Below are 23,546 nucleotides of genomic sequence, written 5' to 3'. Positions count from 1 at the left end.
CTTCTGCCTATTATTGAGTTCTTGGTCTTTTTTTTTTTTTTTTTTTTGCAGTGGCACATAGATTGAACTGTAGTCAGTTGTTTTCTATTTTCCCTTTAATTTACACTAGAATTTTATAGATAATAAATTTCATCTTAACTTGCTCATATTTTTATCATGTTTGCTTTTTTTAAAAAACTAGGTTTATCTTTTAGCCTTCCTACTAGTTTTATAAGTGGTTGATCTACTACCTTTACTGTATATTTGCCTTTACCAATGAGGTTTTTCCTTTCACAGTTTTTATATTTCTTATGGTCTTTTCTGCTTAGAAAAGTCCCTTTAGCCTTTCTTGCAAAGCTGCCCTGGTGATGCTAAACTCTTTTAGCTTTTGCTTGTCTGTAAAACTTTTGAACTCTCCTTCAAGTCTGAATGAAAGCTTTGCTGGGTAGGGTATTCTTGGTTGTAGATTTTTCCCTTTCATCATTTTAAATATATTGTGTCACTCCCTTCTGGCCTGCAGAGTTTCTGCTGAATAGTCAGCTTATAACCTTATGGGAGTTCCCTTGTATGTAACTTGTTGCTTTCCCCTTGCTGCTTTTAATATTCTCTGTTTATCATCATTTTTTACCATTTCAATTACAGTGTGTCTGGGTGTGGTCCTCTTTAGGTTGTTCCTGTTTGGGACTCTCTGTGCTTCCTGCACCTGGATGTCTGTTTCCTTTCCCAGGTTAGGGACGTTTTCAGCTCTTGTGTCTTCAAATATGTTCTCTGCCCCTTTCTGTCTCTCTTCTCCTTCTGGGGCCCCTATAGTGTGAATATTAGTGCAATTGATGTGTCTCAGAGGTCTCTTAAACTGTCCTCATTTCTTTTTATTCTTTTTTCTTTTTTCTGTTCAGCTTGAGTGATTTCCACTACTCTGTCTCCAGCTCGATAATCCATTTCTCTATATATCATCTAATCTACTGATGATTCTGTCTACTGTATTTTTTATTTCAGTCGTCGTATTCTTCAGCTCTGTTTGTTTCTTCTTTATATATTCTAACTCTTTGTTAAAAATTTCTAACTTCTCGCTCTGTTCATCCAATCTTCTCCAGAGTTCTTTGATGAACTTTACAATCACTACCTTGAACTCTCTGTTGGTTAGATTGCTTATCTCCATTTTACTTAGTTCTTCTTCTGGGGTTTTTATCTTGTTCTTTCATTTGGAACATATTCCTCTGTCACCTCATTTTGCCTAATTTGCTGTTTTTATTTCTATGTATTTGTTGGGTTATATTTCTCAATCTCAGAGAAGTGGTCTTACCTAGGAAGTGTCCTATGGGGCCCAGCAGCACACTGCCCTCTGGACACCAGAGCTATATGCTCTAGGGGTTCCCTCTATTTGGACGGCTTGGGTCCTTAAGTTGTGGTGGGCAGACTACTGTGGGCTGTCTGGTAGACATGGTTTGTACTTCAATTATATGGTTGATCTTTTTCTTTTCTAGATGTGTAGTCAACATATCTGATTTCTTGATAAAGCAGTATCAACAACTTTAGTATAAAATTATGCTTTTTAAAAATTTGCTGAGATCTTTCAGGCCTGGCACATTCCCTGTGAGTATGAAACCCACTTCTGTAGGCAGATAACCTTGCTAGAGTGGGTCAAGCAGAAAACTTGGCTTTAGAAGATTTAAGTCTCAGGAATAGATTTAACAAAAGATATACAACACATATACTCTAAAAATCACGAAACACTGGTAAGAGAAATTACAGACCAAAATAAATGAAGAAGTAGAGATGACATAATCATGGGTAGGGAACTTAATATTGTTAAGGTATCAGTTATTCCCAAATTGATCTAATGATTTAGTGTAATTCCAGTCAGCATCTTAAAAGACTTTTTTTGTAGAAATTGATAAGCAGATTCTAAAATTTACCAGGAAATGTGAGTGATTAAGAATAATCCAAAGAATCTTGAATATAAGAACAATGTTGCAGGATTTATTCTACCTGACGTTTAAGATTTACTGTATATAAAGCTACCTAATCAAAAGAGTGTAGTATTGTTGTACAGATAGACAAATAGACCAGTGGGACAGAATATATTCATAGATATAGTGTCAGTTGATTTTTGACAAAGACGGCAACGCAATTCATTGTGGAAAGGGAAATTTTCAACAGATGGTGCTGGGACAATCAGAGATCTATGTGGAAATAAAATGAGCCTTGATATACCTCATACCATTCACAAAAATTAATATGGGGTAGATCATAAATTTAAATGTAAAAACAAAAACTATGAGATGTCTAGAAGAAAATACAAGAGGATACTTCTGCATCTCTGGGGTAGGCAAAGTTTTTATTTTAGAAAGGTTTCAGAACACTGTAAAAAGAAGACAAAATAACTGCATCAAAATTTGAAACTTCTGCTTATCAGAAGACAGCATTAAGAAAATGAAAAGCCAGGCTATACATGGGGGAAAAAATATCCACAATACATATATCTAACAAAAGACTGGTTACAAGATTTGAACAGATCCTTTACCAGAAGGATCTATGAATGGCTAAAAAGCACATGAAAAGAAACACAATATCATTAGTTATCAGAGAAATACAAATTATAACTGAAATTTTATATCACTTGCTCATTGCTAAAATGGCTAATATTTAAAACTTAGACAATACCAAGTGTTGGTGAGAATGTCAAGCAGCCTGAAACTCTCATATGTTGCTGGTGGGAGTGTAAAATTATGTGCAACTATCTTGGAAAATTGGTAGTTTCTTACACTATGACCCACCAATTTCACTCTTAGGTATTTTCCCAAGAGTAATAAAAGTGTATATCTGAAAAAGATGTGTATAAGCTTTATTTGTAATAGTCCCAAACTTAGAATGCCAAATATCAATAAACAGGAGATTTTGGATAAATTATGGCATGTTCATATAATGAAATTTTACTCAGTGATTAAAGAAAAACAGTGAACTGCTGCAACACACAGCAACAAGGCTAAATCTCAAAATTATGTTCAATGGACAAAGCCAGATACAAAATAGTGCCAACTATATATGAAATTCAAGAGCAGGCAAAACTATACGGATAGAAATCAGAATAGTGGTTGCTTTGAGGTGGGGAAAGACTGACTGGAAAAGGGCACGAGGGAATTTCCTTGGGTAATTGTCTTGATTGGGATGGTGGATACATGGTTGTGTGCATTTGTCAGAATTCATTGAACTGTACACGTAAGATCTGTGCATTTCACTCTATAAATTTAACTTTGAAAAGGCCATATTTTCTTACTAAATGATTCCTTTTTCCCATTCAAAAATTTGATCTTACTTTCAAGATTTCCTTTAAACTTTCTTATAATCTACAATGGCTTGTACTTTTCTCTCTTTAGTTTTCAATCTTTGTTTTACTTATTTTATCTATGTTAATCATATACTTTTTTGTTCCATTATCTGTTGTTTTCTGATGTTGATGTCCTTGACTTGCAGCTAGATTTCACTTACTAAGAAAGATATATTAGAAATTCCAGTGATAATTATGTATTTGTCTATTTCTCCTTTTAGATTTTGTTTTCACTTTTTGCTTTATATATTTTGAGGCTGTGCTATTAGTTAGGTGTGTACAAATATATAGGGTTTTTACATAATATTTTTCTGTTGGATTGACCCTGCTATCATTATGAAATGTTCCTTTTTATCTCTATCAATACTTATTGCCTTAAAGTCTACTTTGTCTGATTAGTATAGCTATACCACTTTTCTTTTGGTTTTGCTAGGTATATGCAAAATATTTGTTTTTGTATGTTGTATCTTTTTTTTTCTATCATTTTTCAACCATTCTCTGTCCATATTTATAAGGTGTGTATCTTGTAATCAGCATATAGTTGGATTTTTAAAAACATCCAATCTGAAATTCTTTGTTCTTTAACTGGATTTAAAGTCCTTTTACATTTAACATTACTGATAATTGGATTTAAATTTACTATCTATTTGTTTCCTCTTTGTCCCATCTGTTTCTTTTTTTCTTGCTCGGCATTGGTATTAATTAAGCATTTGTTATTGTTCTCTTTTTTCCCTTGCATAGTTTGTTAGCTGTAAATGATTACCCTGGAGATAATTTCCTAAGAGACAAAGACTTCTATTTCTTTGTTTTTTTCCACAATGCTTAGCAATTCAGGGAATCCAATAGATATTTGCAATAAATTCTTCTAGATTTACTCTATTCGCTTAATATTTTTAAAGGACCTGAAATATTTTTCTGAATACAGTGTTAAATAAACTAATTTGACTGTTGTTTTTAGAATCACACCCAGAAAATTTGATACTGTTCAAGCGTCCAGGAGTCACAAAAGTGGAATTATCACCGGAGATGTTGAAGACTTAACTTTAAGCAAGAGGGGAATACGGACATCATTTACCTTTAGGAAAGTGAGACAAACACCTTGTAATTGTAGTAAGTGTATAATTTTGGTTCTCCTGTAAAATCTACTGAGTAAATCTACTATGAAAATCTTTTAAAGTCCCATAAGAACTGAGAAGAACTTTGTCTTAACTCCTCTAATGGCATTTCCCGTGTTTTGCCTTGTATTGTACTTACATATACTTTTCTTAACCACCTCCATGGTTAGGTTTATATTCCTTGAGGGCAGGGACTGCATCTTACTCATCTTTATTTTCCTCAAACATAGTACTTGAGCATAGTTGGATTCTAAATAAATATTCTATTTATTGTAGTGATGTTTAAGAATACTACAGTTTGGGGGCATTAAAATATCACTTGTACAAAAATAAGTTTTTTTTGGAAACAGCTTGTCACATTTCTCAATTACTTCTCATTAACCTAACAGGGAAGTTGGAGATGACAAATTGTTCTATAGTAAGTGGATAACTTTAGGGGGATAAACAGTGTTTGTTTTAGTCAGTTTGGAAAGGAGTGCTCAAAAATTTGTCGAGGAGGGCTTTCTTGGTGGCGCAGTGGTTGAGAGTCTGCCTGCCGATGCAGGGGACACGGGTTCGTGCCCCGGTCTGGGAGGATCCCACATGCCACGGAGCGGCTAGGCCCGTGGGCCATGGCCGCTGAGCCTGCGCGTCCGGAGCCTGTGCTCTGCAACGGGAGAGGCCACAACAGTGAGAGGCCTGCATACCGCAAAAGCAACAACAACAACAAAAAAACCCAATTTGTCGAGGATGCTGTTTTGAATTGTCTGTATAAGTACATCATGACCTGTATTTCTTGGACTCAAATAAAAACCCCTTGTGTTTTATAAATAATATTTTATAATGACAGTGATGTTATGAGCTTTTTACATCCTGGTGGTTTCAGTTATGGGTGGTATCTTAGCAGGAGATTTTGGATTTAGTCATGTTAAAAACATTTTAAATTAAAATCTTTATTATATGTACAAGATATTATTCTGTTAGGAAACTTGGAATCTTTATATTTGATATCTTCATGTTAGTGAAGCTTAAAATAGGTTTTAACAGGTTTTTGTTTCTTTTGCTAAAAGTGTCATTGAGGACTTAAAAACAAAATTTTTTCATCAATTAAAGAATATTTATTTAGGGCTTCCCTGGTGGCGCAGTGGTTGAGAGTCCGCCTGCAGATGCGGGGGACACAGGTTCGTGCCCCGGTCCGGGAAGATCCCACATGCTGCGGAGCAGCTGGGCTCGTGAACCATCGCTGCTGAGCCTGCGCGTCCAGAGCCTGTGCTCTGCAATGAGAGAGGCCACAACAGTGGGAGGCCCGCGTATCGCAAAAAAAAAAAAAAAAAAAAAAAATTTATTTAGTAGTTGATGAATGTCTAACACTGCCAGTAGCTTTACAAGGTATAGAAAAATAAAGCATGGCTCTTGTTCTCAAGGAACTTGAAATTTAGTAGAAGAGACAAGTTAGTTTTCTCATGCAAATGTTTTTTTTTTTTGTTATGGGCATTAATTTAAGGGATGCTATAAGAAGCTCTGATTATATATTCAGTTACAGATTTTTGAAAAGTTCTTTTGGATACTTTTGGTCAAAATTTGTGGATTTAAGTGATCCTCCCTTTACATAACTGAGATGTTCATAATTTCCAAGAGAATAAAATTTTTAGCAAGACCAGTTTAAGATAATTGTAATGTATATTGTAGTGTAATTGTAATTCTGAGGTGACCAACATAATGTAACCCATCTGTTTCCACATGTATGTTTTAGAGCTCTCAAGCTTTCTGGGGCTACCCTTTTCTTAAATGTCTACATAAAGTGTTTAGAGCTTCACTTTACACATTAGTAGGGACTAGATAATTCCACTCCCATTCAAGGTTTGGAATCTTCTAGTTATATTTAGGGAAAATTCCTGAAGCCATCAATTCTTTGCTGCCACATGATCTTTAATTATTGCTAAGTCTTGTCTGTGGTTTCTCTGGGAACACTACTTCTTCCTTTATTCTCTAGTATACTACCATAAAAACATGTTGTGTGCCACAGACTGGCTGAAGACAAAGGGAAATTATAGCATAGCCGAGAAAAGGCAAGGATTTGAAATGAATATTAGACGTTATTGCAGAGAAAAGGGAACACTTCAAAATTAATTTGAGACATTGTATCTTAAATTTCCTCTGTCATCTCCTCTACTTGCTGGTGTTCTCCTTAGGATTTGCTCATTCTATTGAAGGAGGCAAAACAGTGTAGTCATTGAGAATGTGGATTCTGGAGTCTCCACTGCCTGGGTTCAAATCTTGACTCTATGATTTACCATCTTTGTCACTTTAGGATCATTATTTAATATTCCGTGTGTCAGTTTCCTCATCTGTAAAATGAATGTAATAGTACCTATTCATAGTGTTACGGTGAGGATTGAGACAATATATGTAAACCACTTCAAACAGTATTCATTAAATCTTGTGATTATTACCAAATCACACTTTGTTTCTAGGTTTGGTTCTTCTTCTGAGAGTCCTAGGGTACCCAGAACTCCTACCAAGACAAAAACCCTAAATCCTGTTAATTGCTAAATTTCTTCTGGTTACACCAGGCCCATCAAGATGCTTTCCTGAATAAGAGGACCCTTAATCCCAAGATGAAATAGGCATCTGCATTATAAGGCATGCAGAATTACAGTCATATTTTGTTTCAAATGGATTTACCCCTTCTTATATTAGACCCCTCACATACATAATTGGACTTGCTAGGTAAGAACTACTTTTTTTAACCGATAAATCAGAGGCTACTTAACCCTAGTCATCAAACGTGGATTGATTTGCTTTTTCTTTTGAGAAAACAATCACACCTTATGAATCATTTGGATAAAAATAATGGTTTAGCGACTCCCCTGGTGGTCCAGTGGTTAAGACTCCGTGCTTCCAATGCAGGGGGCGTGGGTTCAATCCCAGGTCGGGGAACTAAGATCCCACATGCTGCGTGGTGCGGCCAAAAAATAAATTTAAAAAACAAATAAGTAAATGGTTTATATTGCTTTCTTTTATTCATTAGGTTACCCTTTGTTCTGTGACAGCCAGATGAAGGAGACTCCCACATCATTTCCAGAGAATGATAAAGAAGCCTCACAACTGGAGCAAGAATATGTCCATCAAGTTTATGAAGAAATTGCTAGACACTTTAGCAACACGAGACATACCCCTTGGCCACACATCGTGGAGTTTTTGAAAACTTTGCCAAGTGGTTCACTAGTTGCTGATATTGGATGTGGAAATGGAAAGTATCTTGGCATCAATAAGGAGTTATATATGGCAAGTAACTGTTGCTTCTGGCTTTCTTTTTGCTTTATTTGTAAGGGTTATTATCAGCTTCGTCATGATATAATGCTGTGTTTTTAGGTCACTGCAGAAAATTGTAACCAGCAGGTTGAAAATTAATGAACACTCCCATTCTTTTTTATTCCTCTAGAAATTTATGGGCATGCCATTATTTGCAGTTTTTTTTTTTTTTTTTGGTCCCTTCAGATTTTGCTTTCTAAGAAGATTATTTTATCAGTAAAACTATCTTATATTTATAAAACTCTTTACAGGTTATGAAGGATTTTTATAGAAACCATTTTCTTTCCTAGTTCCTTGTAAGTATGAGAAGTATAAAGCAGATATTTTCATCCATCTTTTATAAATGAAGAAACTGAGGCTCACAGAGGTTATATTACTTCCTTGGTGTTACATTATTAGAGGATATAACTGGAACTTGAACCCATGCCTTATGACTCCAAATCTAGTGTTCTTTTACTCATAATAGAAAAAAAAAAGGTTAGTATTTATTGTTGTCTTACTGTTGAGAAAATTAAACCTCAATTAGATTAAAAATTTGACCAAGGTTATAGTGCTAGACCTAGGACTTGAACCCACTTCTCTCTGATGCCAAAGTTTCTGTTTTCAGTTGTTAGAATTTCCTTTTCTAATGGATCACTTTTTTCTCTGCTGTGCTAGGAAGTAGGAAGTTCTCCCTGCATTAGTGCATTGTTGTAAGTACTCGTGTCAACACTGCTCTGTGAGGACTAGGGCTTCCCTTTCTCAAGATTAGGGGAGGAAGGACTAGAGTAAGGGGAGTATATAAGGAGAATGAGAGCAGTCTACCTTCACAGGCTGTTGTAGTATGTCAGATTGCTTGTAATCTTTATTTTTACCTCATCCTAGATATTGTACACCTACATGAAGAAAGAACGGTACTACTGCAATTGAGGAAAGGTAGAGTTTGTGCATTAAGAGGCAGATAAAAGAATCGCTTTTCATCAAGAGAAGACAAGTATTCATATATTGTCATCATGTTTACAATTAAATTTTAGTTTATAAGGAATAAGGTCTAGTGAATTAAGTTTGTTCATGTTGAAGAGGAAATAGGTTTTAGATTTGTCACAACTCTAACCACAGCTTAAAACAAAGTATATCTTCTGATGTTTTAATCTTAAGGTACTGTCCAAAAATGTTTCTCAGGAAGCACTGCTTTTACACTTTCTTAATGATAACCTGTGGCTTTGTCTAGTCAGGTATCAATTGTGACAGTGAAACTAGGTTGAAGTCAAACACACTGACTTAGTCATATGATAATATTATCCTGTTACAGTTAAGAAAAATGATTTCTTGATAAACTGAACCAAAAACCTGAAGCTGATTCAAGAAGGAATATATTCAGAAGAATTAGAAAATCATAAGTGTACTCACTCTTCATAATCTACATTCATTTTATCAGTGGCAGTCTGCATGTGTTCTTTCCTGTCTGCTCTTGCTGGAACCTACTGCCATTGTCTGACCTCTAGAGAAGGCTCAGTAGGTGTGGTTCAATGAATGAATGAAAACTACTTGTTTGGGTTGGAGTTATGGTTTTCATTATACAAGAAATGGAATTATGTATGATATAAGAGAAACCTACTTTTTTAAGCTGCTGAGGCTCCAACCTGGTTGGACCAATGATACTTGAGTGTATTTTGAACAGCCATCTTTGAGCATGAAAATATGTGCATTTCTTGACATGCGTAAGAGGATGTGACCTGAGACATTCATTCTGGGTATTCAAATGTATATCTAAGATAGTCTCAGAATTTAAAAAATTATTAGTATCACTATTTTATATAATTTCCTTTACAAAGTATATTTTTAAAATACTAGCTGCGGCTCTCATGGAAATAGTTTTATAAACAACTGTTCATTTCTCTTAGAAGTAAATGTGGTGAATCTGTTCTTATCTGATCTGAGTTATGCATGAGCTTGTTCTTCTGCTCTTTAACTCAAAATTTCTATTTTCTAGCTAAGAAACATTTCTTATTTAGACTCCATCATTCCTAGCATCAGCATTAGCTGTTGGCTTTATTTTCAGAGTTAAATTTTATAAGAAAGATTTTATACCTTTAAGAAACTTATTGCCTTTATAATTGTACCAGTAATAGATGAGATGTGCATACCTAGAGCTTGGTCTAGCTTATTCACTACATGATGTTCTGTGCATTGATCTTAGAGTACCCTCAGTCCGAATGTGTTTCTTAGATAAATACTTACTTAAAAACAAGACCTGTATATATGCTGTCTACAAGAGACCCACTTCGGACCTAGGGACACATAAGACTGAAAGTGAGGGGATGGAACAAGATATTCCATGCAAACGTAAATCAGAAGAAAACTGGAGTAGCAATTCTCATATCAGACAAAAGAGACTTTAAAACAAAGACTATTACAAGAGACAGAAGGACACTACATAATGATTAAGGGATCAATCCAAGAAGAAGATATAACAATTGTAAATATGCCCCCAACATAGGAGCACCTCACTACATGACAAATGCTAACAGCCATAAAAGGGGAAATCGACAGTAACACAATCATAGTAGGGGACTTTAACACCCCACTTTCACCAGTGTACAGATCATCCAAAATGAAAATAAATAGGGAAACAAGCTTTAGATGATACATTAAACAAGATGGACTTAATTGATATTTATAGCACATTCCATCCAAAAACAACAGAATACACTTTCTTCTCAAGTGCTCATGGAACATTAAACAGGATCGATCATATTTTGGGTCACAAATCAAGCCTTGGTAAATTTAAGAAAATTGAAATCATATCAAGTATCTTTTCCAACCACAACTCAATGAGACTAGATTAGGAAAAAATCTGTAGAAAATACAAACACGTGGAGGCTAAACAATACACTACTAAATAACCAAGAGATCACTGAAGAAATCAAAGAGGAAATCAAAAAAGAAACAAATGACAATGAAAACACAACAACCCAAAACCTATGGCATGCAGCAAAAGCAGTTCTAAGAGGGAAGTTTATAGCAATACAATCCTACCTCAAGAAACAAGAAACATCTCAAATAAACAATTTAACCTTACACCTAAAACAATTAGAGAAAGAAGACAAAAACCCCCAAAGTTTGCATAAAGAAAGAAATCTTAAAGAACAGATTAGAAATAAATGAAGGAAACAATAGCAAAAATCAATAAAAGTAAAAACTGGTTCTTTGAGAAGATAAACAAAATTGATAAACCATTAGCCAGACTCATCAAGAAAAAAAGGGAGAAGACTCAAATCAACAGTTAAAAGTGAAAAAGGAGAAGTAACAACACACTGCAGAAATAAAAAGGATCATGAGAGATTACTTAAAAGCAACTGTATGCCAATAAAATGGACAACCTGGAAGAAATGGACAAATTCTTAGAAAAGCACAACCTTCTGAGACTGAAACAGGAAGAAATAGAAAATACAAATAGACCAATCACAGGCACTGAAATTGAGACTGTGATTAAAAACCTTCCAACAAACAAAAGCCCAGGACCAGATGGCTTCACAGGCGAATTCTATGAAACATTTAGAGAAGAGTTAACACCTATTCTTCTCAAACTCTTCCAAAATATAGCGGAGAGAGGAACACTCCCAAACTCATTCTGTGAGGCCACCATCAACCTGATACCAAAAGCAGACAAAGATGTCACAAAGAAAGAAAACTACAGGCCAATATCACTGATGAACATAGATGCAAAAATCCTCAACAAAATACTAGCAAACAGAATTCAACAGCACATTAAAAGGATCATACACCATGGTCAAGTCGGGTTTATCCCAGGAATGCAAGGATACTTCAGTAAATACAAATCAATCAATGTGATAAACCATATTAACAAATTGAAGGAGAAAAACCATATAATCATCTCAATAGGTGAAGAAAAAGCTTTTGAGAAAATTTAACACCCATTTATGATAAATCCTTTATCAGTTGCTTCGTTTGCAAATATTTTCTCCCATTCTGAGGGTTATCTTTTCGTCGTCTTTATGTTTTCCTTTGCTGTGCAAAAGCTTTTAAGTTTCATTAGGTCCCATTGGTTTATTTTTGTTTTTATTTCCATTTCTCTAGGAGGTGTGTCAAAAACGATCTTGCTGTGATTTATGTCAAAGCATGTTCTTCCTATGTTTTCTTCTAAGAGTTTTATCTTACATTTAGGTCCTTAATCCATTTTGAGTTTATTTTTGTGTATGGTGTTAGGAAGTGTTCTAACTTGATTCTTTTATATGTAGCTGTCCAGTTTTCCCAGCACCACTTGTTGAAGTGGCTGTCTTTTCTCCATTGTATATTCTTCCTTCCTTTATCAAAGTTAAGGTGACCATATGTGCGTGGGTTTATCTCTGGGCTTTCTATCTTGTTCCATTGATCTGTATTTCTGTTTTTGTGCAATTACCATACTGTCTTGATTATTGTAGCTTTGTAGTATAGTCTGAAGTCAGAAAGCCTGATTCCTCCAGTTCCGTTTTTCTTTCGCAAGATTGCTTTGGCTATTGGGGTCTTTTGTGTTTCCATACAAATTTTGAAATTTTTTGTTCTATTTCTGTGAAAAATGCCATTGGTAGTTTGATAGGGATTGCACTGAATCTGTAGATTGTTTTGGGTAGTATAGTCATTTTCACAGTGTTGATTCTTCCCATCCAAGAACATGATATATCTCTCCATCTGTTTGTATCATCTTTACTTTATTTCATCAGTGTCTTATAGTTTTCTGCATACAGGTCTTTTGTCTCCTTAGGTAGGTTTATTCCTATGTATTTTATTCTTTTCGTTGCAATGGTAAATGAGAGTGTTCCCTTAATTTCTCTTTCAGATTTTTCATCATTAGTGTATAGGAATGCAAGAGATTTCTGTGCAGTAATTTTGTATCCTACTTTACCAAATTCATTGATTAGCTCTATTAGTTTTCTGGTAGCATCTTTAGGATTCTCTGTGTATAGTATCACGTCATCTGCAAACAGTGACAGCTTTACTTTTTCTTTTCTGATTTGGATTCCTTTTATTTCTTTTTCTTCTCTGATTGCTGTGGCTAAAACTTCCAAAACTATGTTAAATAATAGTGGTGAGCGTGGATAACCTTTTCTTGTTGCTGATCTTAGAGGAAATGGTTTCAGTCTTTCACCATTGAGAATGATGTTGGCTGTGGGTTTGTCATATATGGCCTCTGTTATGTTGACATAAGTTCCTTCTGTGCCTACTTTCTTGAGAGTTTTTATCATAAATGGGTGTTGAGTTTTGTTGAAAGCTTTTTCTGCATATATTGAGATTATCATATGGTTTTTATTCTTCAATTTGTTGATACAGTGTATCACACTGATTGATTTGCAGATATTGAAAAATCCATGCATTCCTGGGATAAATCCCACTTGAACATGGTATATGATCCTTTTTCTATGTTGTTGAATTCTGATTGCTAGTATTTTGTTGAGGATTTCTGCGCTTATGTTCAACAATGATATTGGCCTGTAAGTTTCTTTTTTTTGTGGTATCTTTGTGTGGTTTTGGTATCAGGGTGATTGTGACCTCGTAGAATGAAGTTGGGTTTGTTCCTTCCTCTGCAATTTTTGGAAATAGTTTCAGAAGCATAGGTGTTAACTCTTCTCTAAATGTTTGATAGGATTCGCCTGTGAAGCCATCTGTTCCTGGACTTTTGTTTTTTGGGAGCTTTTAATCATAGTTTCAATTTCATTACTTGTCATTGGTCTGTTCATATTTTCTATTTCTTCCTGATTCAGTCTTGGAAGGTTATACCTTTCTAAGAATTGGTCCATTTCTTCTAAGCTGTCCATTTTATTGCCATATAGTTGCTTGTAGTAGTCTCTTATGATCCTTTGTATTTCTGTGGTGTCAGTTGTAACTTCTTTTTCATTTCTAATTTTATTGATTTGAGTCCTCTCCTTTTTTTCTTGATGAGTCTGGATAAAGGTTTATCAATTTTGTTTATATTTTCAAGAACATTCCCTTCCTCTTTTGTTCTCTTTTGTGATTTGATGACTGTCTTTAGTGTTGTGTTTGGATTGCTTTTTCTTTTGTGTGTGTGTATGTATTGTAGGCTTTTGGCTTGCGGTTACTTTGAGATTTTGATATAGCAATCTATATGTATATATACAAGATTATTTTAAGTTGGTGGTCTCTTAATTTCCAATGCATTTCCAATATCCTGCATTTGTACTCTCCTCACAGTTGCTGGTTTTCGATATCATATTTGCATGTGGATGATTTCCTACCTTTATTGTATGTTTGCCTTTACCAGTGAGCTTTCCCATTTGTAATTTTCTTATTTTTAATTGTGGCTTTTTCTTTTCTGCCTAGAGATGTTCCTTTAGCATTTGTTGTAAAGCTGGTCTGGTGGTGCTGAATTCTCTTAGCTTTTGCTTGTCTGTAAAGCTTTTGATTTCTCTGTCAAATCTGAACGAGGGCCTTGATGGGTAGAATATTCTTGTTTGTAGGTTTTTCCCTTTCATCACTTTAAATATATTGTGCCACTCCTTTCTGGCTTGCAGAGTTTCTGCTGAAAAATCATCTGTAACTTTATGTGGATTCCCTTATATGTTATTTTTTGCTTTTCCATTGTTGCTTTTAATATTTTCTCTTTGTCTTGAATTTTTGTCAAGTAGATTAATATGTGTCTCAGCATGTTCCTTCTTGGTTTTATCCTGTATGGGACTCTCTGCACTTCCTGTACTTGGGTGACTTTTTCCTTTACCGTGTCAGGGAAGTTTTCAGCTATTATCTCTTCCATAATTTTGTCAGGTCCTTTCTCTCTCTCTTCTCCTTCTGGAGCCCCTATAATGCGAATGTTGGTACATTTAATGTTGTCCCAGAGGTCTCTTACATTGTCCTCATTCCTTTTCATTCTTTTCTCTTTATTCTGTTCCATGGCAGTGATTCCACCATTCTGTCTTTCCAGTCGCTTATCTGTTCTTCTGCCTCATTTATTCTGCTATTGATTCCTTCTAGTGTAGTTTTCATTTTACTTATCGTATTGTTCACCTCTGTTTGTTTGTTCTTTATACCTTTGTTGAATATTTCTAGTATCTTCTCAGTCTGTGCCTCCATTCTTTTCCCCAGATTTTGGATCATCTTTACTATCATTACTCTGAATTCTTTTCCAGGTAGATTGCGTATCTCCACTTTACTTAGTTATTCTTCTAGGGTTTTATCTTGTTCCTTCGTGTCGAACATATTTCTCTGTCATCTCACTTTGTCTAACTTTCTGTGTTTGCAGTCTCTGTTCTGCAGGCTGCAGGATTGTAGATTGTAGGCTGCAGGCTGCAGGATTATAGGTGGGTGAGGCTAGTCTAGAGGGTTGTGCAGGCTTCCTGGTCAGCAGGACTGGTGCCTGCCGACTGGTGAGTGGAGCTGGGCCTTGTCCCTCTGGTGGGCAGGGCCATGTCAAGGATGTGTTTAGAGGCGGCTGTGGGCTCAGGACGAGTTTTGGCAGCCTGTCTGCTGATGGGCGGGGCTGTGTTCCCTCCCTGTTGGTTGTTTGGCCTGAGGCATCCCAGCACTGGAGCCTATAGGCTACTGGGTGGTGCCAGGTCTTGGTATCAAAATGGCGGCCTCCAGGAGATCTCACACCAATGAGTACTCCCTGTTACCTCTACCTCTGCCACCAGTGTTTTTATTCCCACAATGAGCCACAGCCACCACCCCAGCCCACCCCTCCACGATACCTTCCAAGACCAGCAGGTAGTTCTGGCCAGGCTCCTATGAAGTCACCGAGTCCCTGGGTCTCAGTGCGCATGAAACCTTGTGTGCACCCTCCGAGACTGGAATTTCTGTTTCCCCCAGTCCTGTGGAGTTCCTGCAGTCAAACCCTGCTGGCCTTCAAAGCCAAATGCTCTGGGGGCTCCTCCTTCCAATACCAGGCCCTTAGACTGGGGAGCCCGACATGGGCGTAGAACTCTCACTCCTGTGGGAGAGCCTTTGTGAAGTATTTTCCAGTTTGTGGGTCACCCACCCACAGGAATGGGGTTTGATTGTGCTGCAAATGCACCCCTCCTACTGTCTCATTGTGGCTTCTCCTTTGTCCTTGGATGTAGAATATGTTTTTTGTTGATTGTTGTTCAGCAGTTAGTTGCGATTTTGATGTTTTCTTGAGAGGACTTTAGTGTTTTCGTGAGAGGAGGTGAGCTCAAATCCTTCTACTCTACCATCTTGTCTCCACCACTCTCAAGAGTTAAGTACATTAATACAGAGAATCTGCTTTAACATATGGTGGGTATTCATTAAAGGCAATTTCATTAGCCTATTTACCTTTTTCCATATTTTGGATTATTTTCTTAGGATAAATTTTTTGAAGAATGATTATTGGGTGAAAAATTGTGAACATTTTTTTCTTTCTTAAAAAATGGTTTGCCAAATTGCTTTTTAATTTGTACTGTCAACAACACTTTATGACAGGAAGTTGTATCACAGTGCTATCACTGTGGTATACTTTGGTTTTAAAATATTTTTGATACTTTAATAGGAGAAAAGTGGAACCTTGTTTAGTTTGATTACTAAGTTGGATACTTTTTCATTTATACCAGTACTTCCAGAATTTCATATTTAATATTATGTTAAAGACTTTAAAAATTATATAGAAGTATAAAGTATACATTTTAAGCCCAACCAATGTGTTTTTATTGTCATTCATCTCCATCCCACATACAGAAATATGTAGCTTTACATGAGTCCCTTACCATTAATGAGTATTTATACATAAGCTATTTTCTGTCCTGTTTTTGACATTATGTAGCATTATTAGGGAGAATTTCAAATATCTGGTACTATCCTTGATATAAAAACTGAAGGGAATTTAAAAATAGGGAAGAGAAAAAAATACTAATGATTTGACTATAGTATTTGGAAGACTCAGGCAAAATAAGTGAAAGGTGAAAGTACTAAGCCAGGCATGAGTCAGGACTACATTAGACCTGGTACTTTATGACTAAAATTGCCCCTGATTTCATTTGTTGGTGAAAAGGAGTGCTCTGTACAAATAATTGTAAGAGTCTGGCAGGAAGAAGAAGGAAATTTTCTCTAGTTTTTGTTCAGTTGCTCTTCTCCTTGTTCTGTTTTATCTGTGATCCTCAGATAATAACTTTCCTCCTCTGAGTAACTATCAAGCTCTATATCTGGGGATAGGCACATTGGATTTCTTCTTGTTGACTTTTAGCAAGGTAATAGTTGAGCATACTTGAAACTTCTGTTTCCATGAGCTGAATTTTATTGTAATAAAACCTGGCAAAGACCAAAATATAATATGCATATTGTTTGAGTGGTACTGTCATCTTGATATTGTGACTATTGGCATCTTATATGGAAGAAAATAAATAAGAGTAATAGCCAGTTATATATCTTATACAGGTAAAGGGAGCAATTAAGTGGGAATTGTGCCACTGTTGTTATTAATGGGCCCTTAGTACTTTTCCATCTTAAAATTATATCAAAATGATATTGCTATACTTTACTTCTAGTTTGGTACCTTTTATTATACCTCAGATATTAATGCAGCTGTGGGCTGGAATACTATTTAATATTTAATACTATTTAATATTTAATATTTATTAGAAACTGAGCACATTCATATTAGGTATGACTGGCATGGCAGTGTGACTTAATAAGAATTGTTTTGACATGAAGATTCATATCTTTATCCTCAGGTGGACTGAGGGAACCCTGAACCCTTAGCAATGATCAGTGCTTACTTATAGCAAAAATTCAAATGAACCTGAGGTGGCTACTTCTGTTAGATGAAATCTACTTATACAGATCTTTTCTTTCTTGTAGAGTTGGGTTAAGAAGAAATATCTGGAGATAATTATTAGTGATTTAACATTCTTTAAGCTCCTCCTATTCCTCCCTCAATTTATATGTGCACATTGCACGTGCTTGTGTGTGCTCTCTGTCTTTGTTTTTGTCTCTCTCTATATATGATATTTTTAGAACTAAACAGCAAAACTGTGTACAAAAACAACAAAACTAGAGAGAATATAGGCAGTCCTAGCCCACAAATACTTGCCACAGAACCAGACATATGCATAAGGCATGTTAGCCTCAGCTGCTTGGGGAGATGAAAGGATGCCGCCAGCTGCCTTCAGTGTTCTCATTCCCATAGAATGGTTTGGTTATACCAAAAGGTTTAATTCAGTAGCATTTTACAAATTTTGAATTCAGGTATTTAGCAGAACAAGACTCAATGGCTTTAAAAAATGAAATAAGTTATTTAACTTTATTTGGGAAGATTTTGTTTTATGATGGTGCAAGTAATACATATTGAAAAGTATAAAGAAGAAGGAAAAAAAATAAGCCATCCTCCTGATATCTGGGTCATTACTGAATAGTTTATATACTAATAAGAGATACCTTAGAACCTCTTATTTGTAACTTCCCCCAAAAGACTAAATGTCTATGTTTATGTGATAATTTCCATTTTAAAATGTGTGATATTGGACTTCCCTGGTGGTCCAGTGGTTAAGACTCTACGCTTCCACTGCAGGGGGTGTGGGTTCGATCCCTGGTCAGGGAACTAAGATCCTACATGCCACGTGGCGCAGAAAATAAGATACGATAAGATATAAAATAAAATAAAGTGTGATATTACAAAAAGATCAAGATTCTGAGTGGTGATTAATTAGATGCCAATTAGGACCTCCCATTTCCACCAATGTTATTTTTATTCTAGTTATTTTGTTTCCATTCACTAATTTGAATTGTTTGATACCTGTTAAGATAATAAATGCTGCCCTGTAAATTATATAAGCTGACTTTGTACTGGTTGTAAGAACCTATAGTATCATGGTTTTAGACCCTTTCACAATGAATATGAAATCTGTCTAACAATTTATGACATTTAAACAAGTTGTTCTGAAATTCTTTCTTTATCTGTTATAGATTGGCTGTGATCATAGCCAAAACCTTGTGGACATTTGTAGAGAGAAGAATTATCAGGCCTTTGTCTGTGATGCTTTGGCAGTACCAATCCGCAGTGGGTCTTGTGATGCTTGCATCTCCATTGCTGTTATTCACCATTTTGCTACAGCAGTAAGTATTGTCTTTCTTGCTCCAAGAACTTGTAACTAAGTGGCAGGAAATGTTCATGGATTTTACTGACTTGGACCCCATTTTAGCCTTTCCTTTCTTTCCATTCTCTTTTCTTGTCATACAGTTTACCTCAGTTTTTAAAGAAAGCCTGTGGAATGGAGATGAGTTACATGGGAGCTGTGATTACTTAAACAGAGGTCTGATGAGACTATGTATTTATTGCTGCACATTTCTGCTTTTTTCCTACCTGAGTCTTACTCACCTTTAAATGTCTTCCTCAAACCCACAGAGTCACAGAATTTAGCTGTAAGAGACGTTAAGAGATCATCAGCTCTAGGCCTCTTGAGTATTCTCTCTGTCTCCTCAGCCTTTGAGCTTCTTCTTTATTTCCATTTCCCATCTTGCTTTCTCAGCTCTCACTCTCATTCCTGACATCTGAGTCTCATGTTCTTCCCATTCTATTTTTCTTCTTTTCCTGTTCTTTTTTTTCAAAACTCAGGTATTTATCTGGTAGTAGTATGCTGATGCTTTTAATTCGTCACTCTGCTTCTAATTTTAAAATAAGTGAATTTAATATTTTATATTTTTCTTATAGGAAAAAAATCTTATTATTCCTAGATGTTACTCATTTCCCCCAATCTAAGCAATAACATTATAGATCCCTTTGTGCTGGAGTTCCTGGCAGTTTCAGTATATCTTATGGTCTCAACTGAATTTCAAACAAAGCAGAAAACCCTCTATGCCTCTGTATTATTATCAGAAAGAAAAAAAAAAGTTTTTCCCTGTTTATCAACACTTTTTTTCCTCTCAATTGTAGAGCAAAATTCTCCTTTTTCCCCCCTTTTTTAAACTATAAGATTTGTTTTATGTTTGATTTTCTGTACTGTCCATCTTAATTGAAAATAGTCCTATAGTCAGTTATAATTCCGTTTCCTCTCTGTATCTCTTTCTCGTTGATAAATGGCAATATGGTTTTTGTTTATTGTTTCTTTGTTTTAACTAGGAGCGTAGAGTGGCAGCTCTCCAAGAACTTGTTAGACTCCTAAGACCTGGTGGGAAGGCACTCATCTATGTTTGGGCAATGGAACAAGAATATAATAATAAGAAGTCCAAGTATCTTAGAGAAAACAGAATTAACCAAGGAAAGAAAGAGGAAATCAGCAATGATACATCAGTGCAAGAGTTGCTTGTGAAGCAGATGCCTAATGTGGGCAATCAAGATTCAACACCTTCTGTTTCCTCCATTAATGACTTTCAGGATAGAGGATGTAATTCAAGGAAAGTTGCTAATTCCAAGTTGCCTATTCACACTAATAGGACTTCTTTTCATTCTCAAGACTTACTGGTTCCCTGGCACCTTAAGGAAAATCCTGGTAAGGGCAAGTCTGTTGAGCCATTTAGACCATTAGGATCCCATGACCCAGGTCCTGTGTTTCATCGTTACTACCATGTGTTCTGTGAGGGAGAAATGGAAGCTGCCTGCCAGACTTTGAGTAATATCAGCATACTGCAAAGCTACTATGATCAGGGGAACTGGTGTGTGATTCTTCAAAAGGTCTGATCATCTCTATGAACATATATACAGGGAATAAATGCTTAGCTTTTTGTTTTAAAAGGAGATTAAATTACCTGTATTATTAGTTAAAGAGAAACCGTGTGGAAAAGTATCAAAGGAGAGTGCCTGAGAGAAATTGTAAGTAGAGATTAGTTAGGAAATATTCGGTCTACTACTATTGCTGACATCATTTAATCCATAAATGTAGGCTTCTCCTATAGAGAGTAACAGGGATGGTTTTTAAAAGTGATTGAAGTAGTTTGTGAAATATTTGGGATCCTAGGGTAAGAGCACAGCATTTTGAGGATAAACTTTTGTTATAAAGTGTTACTAAATGAACTAAATCATGTAGAATCTTAGTGAAGTAATCACATAACATTTTATCAATAATAAAAAATATATTCCTGTTCAGTAGAAAATTGTCTGAAGTCTTATCTGTGATTGTTAGCTCTGTAAAATCATAGATGATAACCACTCTGTCACTACACCTTACTAGCACAGGGCTTGACACATAGTAGGTACTCAGTAAAATTTTAGTCAATTGGATAGTACCCATATATTAATGTAGGAACTTTCATCCAGTAAATACTTATTGAACCTCTACTCTGTACCAGTTACTATTTTACTTTCTGGAAGGGGAACAGTGAATAAGAAAAAAACAAAGTCCATGCCCTCATGGAGCTTACATTCGAGAAGGAAAGACAGACAATAAGCAAACAGATACAGGTGATAAATGCTGTGGAAAAAAATAAAAACAGGAGGGGGTTTCACCTGAGAACAAAAGGTTATTTTTAAAGGGCTGAAATAACTACTAATCCTGACTATAGTTATTACCAAGAGTTAATTGGTATTCCTAATGCATTGATCTGGGTGCTAAAGGCAACCCAAATATGCCCTTTTTTTTTTTTTTTTTTTTTTTTTGGCTGAGCGGCATGTAGGATCTTAGTTCCCCAACCAGGGATCGAATCCTCGCCCCCTTAACCACTGGACCACAAAGGAAGTCCCAGCAAATATGCTTTTTTTTCTTTAAATTTTTTTAAATAAATTTATTTATTCATTTATTTAATTTTTGGCTGTATTGGGTCTTCGCTGCTGCGTGCCGGTTTTCTCTAGTTGCTGAGAGCAGGGGCTACTCTTTGTTGCTGTGTGTGGGCTTCTCATTGCAGTGGCTTCTCTTGTTGTGGAGCACGGGCTCTAGGCGCACGGGCTCTAGGCACATGGGCTTCAGTAGGTGTGGCTTGCAGGCTGTAGAGCGCAGGCTCAGTAGTTGTGGTGAAAGGGCTTAGTTGCTCCACGGCATGTGGGATCTTCCCAGATCAGGTCTCGAACCCATGTCCCCTGCATTGGCAAGTGGAATTCTTAACCACTGCACCACCAGGGAAGCCCCACAAATATCTTTTAACTCCTTTATTTAAATAGCAAAACTTAGAATTATGCCCTGATAGCCAAAGCTATGGTGTCATTATTGGGTATTTCTAGTTCTTTCATAGTTTGTTCCAGTCCAGTGCAGTCAGGGATTATGTTTTACCTACATATATGCCATAGTTACCCAGTTAACATACCTTATGTCAAGCTTCCAGGAGGAACAGAGGTCAAATTATCATGCAGAAGGGAAAACATTTTGGTTTATTCTTTTTTTTTTAACATCTTTATTGGAGTATAATTGCTTTACAATGGTGTGTTAGTTTCTGCTTTATAACAGTGAATCAGTTATACATATACATATGTTCCCATATCTCTTGAGTCTCCCTCCCTCCCACCCTCCCTATCCCACCCCTCTAGGTGGTCACAAAGCACCAAGCTGATATCCCTGTGCTATGCAGCTGCTTCCCACTAACTATCTATTTTACATTTGGTAGTGTATATATGTCCATGCCGCTCTCTCACTTTGTCACAGCTTACCCTTCCCCCTCCCCATATCCTCAAGTCCATTCTCTAGTAGGTCTGTGCCTTTATTCCCGTCTTACCCCTAGGTTCTTCATGACCTTTTCTTTTTTTCTTAGATTCCATATATATGTGTTAGCATATGGTATTTTTCTTTTTTGTTTTTTTGTTTTTTTGTGGTACGCGGGCCTCTCACTGTTGTGGCCTCTCCCATTGTGGAGCACAGGCTCCGGATGCGCAGGCTCAGTGACCATGGCTCACGGGCCTAGCCGCTCCGCTGCATGTGGGATCTTCCCAGACTGGGGCACGAACCCGTGTCCCCTGCATCAGCAGGCGGACTCTCATCCACTGCACCACCAGGGAAGCCCTCTTTTTCTCTTTCTGACTTACTTCACTCTGTATGACAGACTCTAGGTCCATCCACCTCACTACAAATAACTCAATTTCATTTCTTTTTATGGCTGAGTAATATTCCATTGTATATATGTGCCACATCTTCTTTATCCATTCATCTGTTTATGGACACTTAGGTTGCTTCCATGTCCTGGCTATTGTAAATAGAGCTGCAATGAACATTTTGGTACATGACTCTTTCTGAATTATGGTTTATTCTTAATACTGTACTCTCAGCATGCATTGCTTTGTAGTAGTAATGCTTTAGACTACCTAAAGAAAAAACTCTTTCTGTGAACGATGGCTGTGCAGGCAATTATGTGTCTTGTTACTATATGTTAGTGATGCTAATCTTCAGCATCAAGCTTTCAAAACAGTAGTCATCAAAAATCAGTCTTAGATGAGACACTGATATTTTGTTGTGGAATTTCCGAATAAGATTATAATTGTTCACTATAGATGAATTTGTAAGGTTCATGATATGGGAAGAAAGAATTTCAGGGTTAAAAATAGTTTTATTTCTGATATACTTTCTAGGACTTCACATCACAATTTGAAGTTTAACACATACTAATAAATTTTAACATCTAGATGAAATAGATGATTTTCTTTTTTATGTTTAAAGAGTAAGGTAATTTATTTTAAATATTCGTATTTACATAAGAAAACTCTTTGAAATTAAGGTGAAAATTTAGATATAGCTCTTTAAATGATGGAGAGTATAGATAGTTTTTCAAAATTCTATTAGAAAAATTTAAGACCCCTGCTGGGGACCGCAGACAGTCACAGAAGGCATGGTCAGATTTCCACCAGCCTGGCAGTGATTGACATTTATACGTCTCCACACTAGAAAGGGTAGGTTTGCAGGTATCTCAAACATTTCACTAGCTACTCCAAATCCTGTGTACAAGTTCCATACACTGAAAGAACAATCTGTATAAAACTTTGTTCATCTAGCTTA

At 36.1% G+C, this 23,546-nt stretch overlaps 1 protein-coding gene across 2 annotated transcripts in view; it reads left to right on the top strand.

Annotated features, from left to right (window-relative positions):
• The window catches only part of ALKBH8 (alkB homolog 8, tRNA methyltransferase), a 62,979-nt gene extending 42,267 nt beyond the window's left edge, over nt 1–20,712 (top strand). For both annotated transcript variants that reach the window (XM_060103969.1, XM_060103970.1), the window contains 4 exons: nt 4,266–4,417; nt 7,433–7,689; nt 18,604–18,753; nt 19,757–20,712. In XM_060103969.1, coding sequence (XP_059959952.1) covers nt 4,266–4,417; nt 7,433–7,689; nt 18,604–18,753; nt 19,757–20,314 — 1,117 coding nt within the window. In that variant the 3' untranslated portion in view covers nt 20,315–20,712. The remainder of the gene's footprint in view (nt 1–4,265; nt 4,418–7,432; nt 7,690–18,603; nt 18,754–19,756) is intronic.
• The last annotated feature ends 2,834 nt before the right edge of the window (nt 20,713–23,546 follow it).

The sequence above is a fragment of the Mesoplodon densirostris genome, chromosome 7 (genome assembly GCF_025265405.1).
Source record: "Mesoplodon densirostris isolate mMesDen1 chromosome 7, mMesDen1 primary haplotype, whole genome shotgun sequence".
Classification (NCBI taxonomy): domain Eukaryota; kingdom Metazoa; phylum Chordata; class Mammalia; order Artiodactyla; family Ziphiidae; genus Mesoplodon; species Mesoplodon densirostris.
This window is presented reverse-complemented; position numbering and strand designations above follow the sequence as displayed.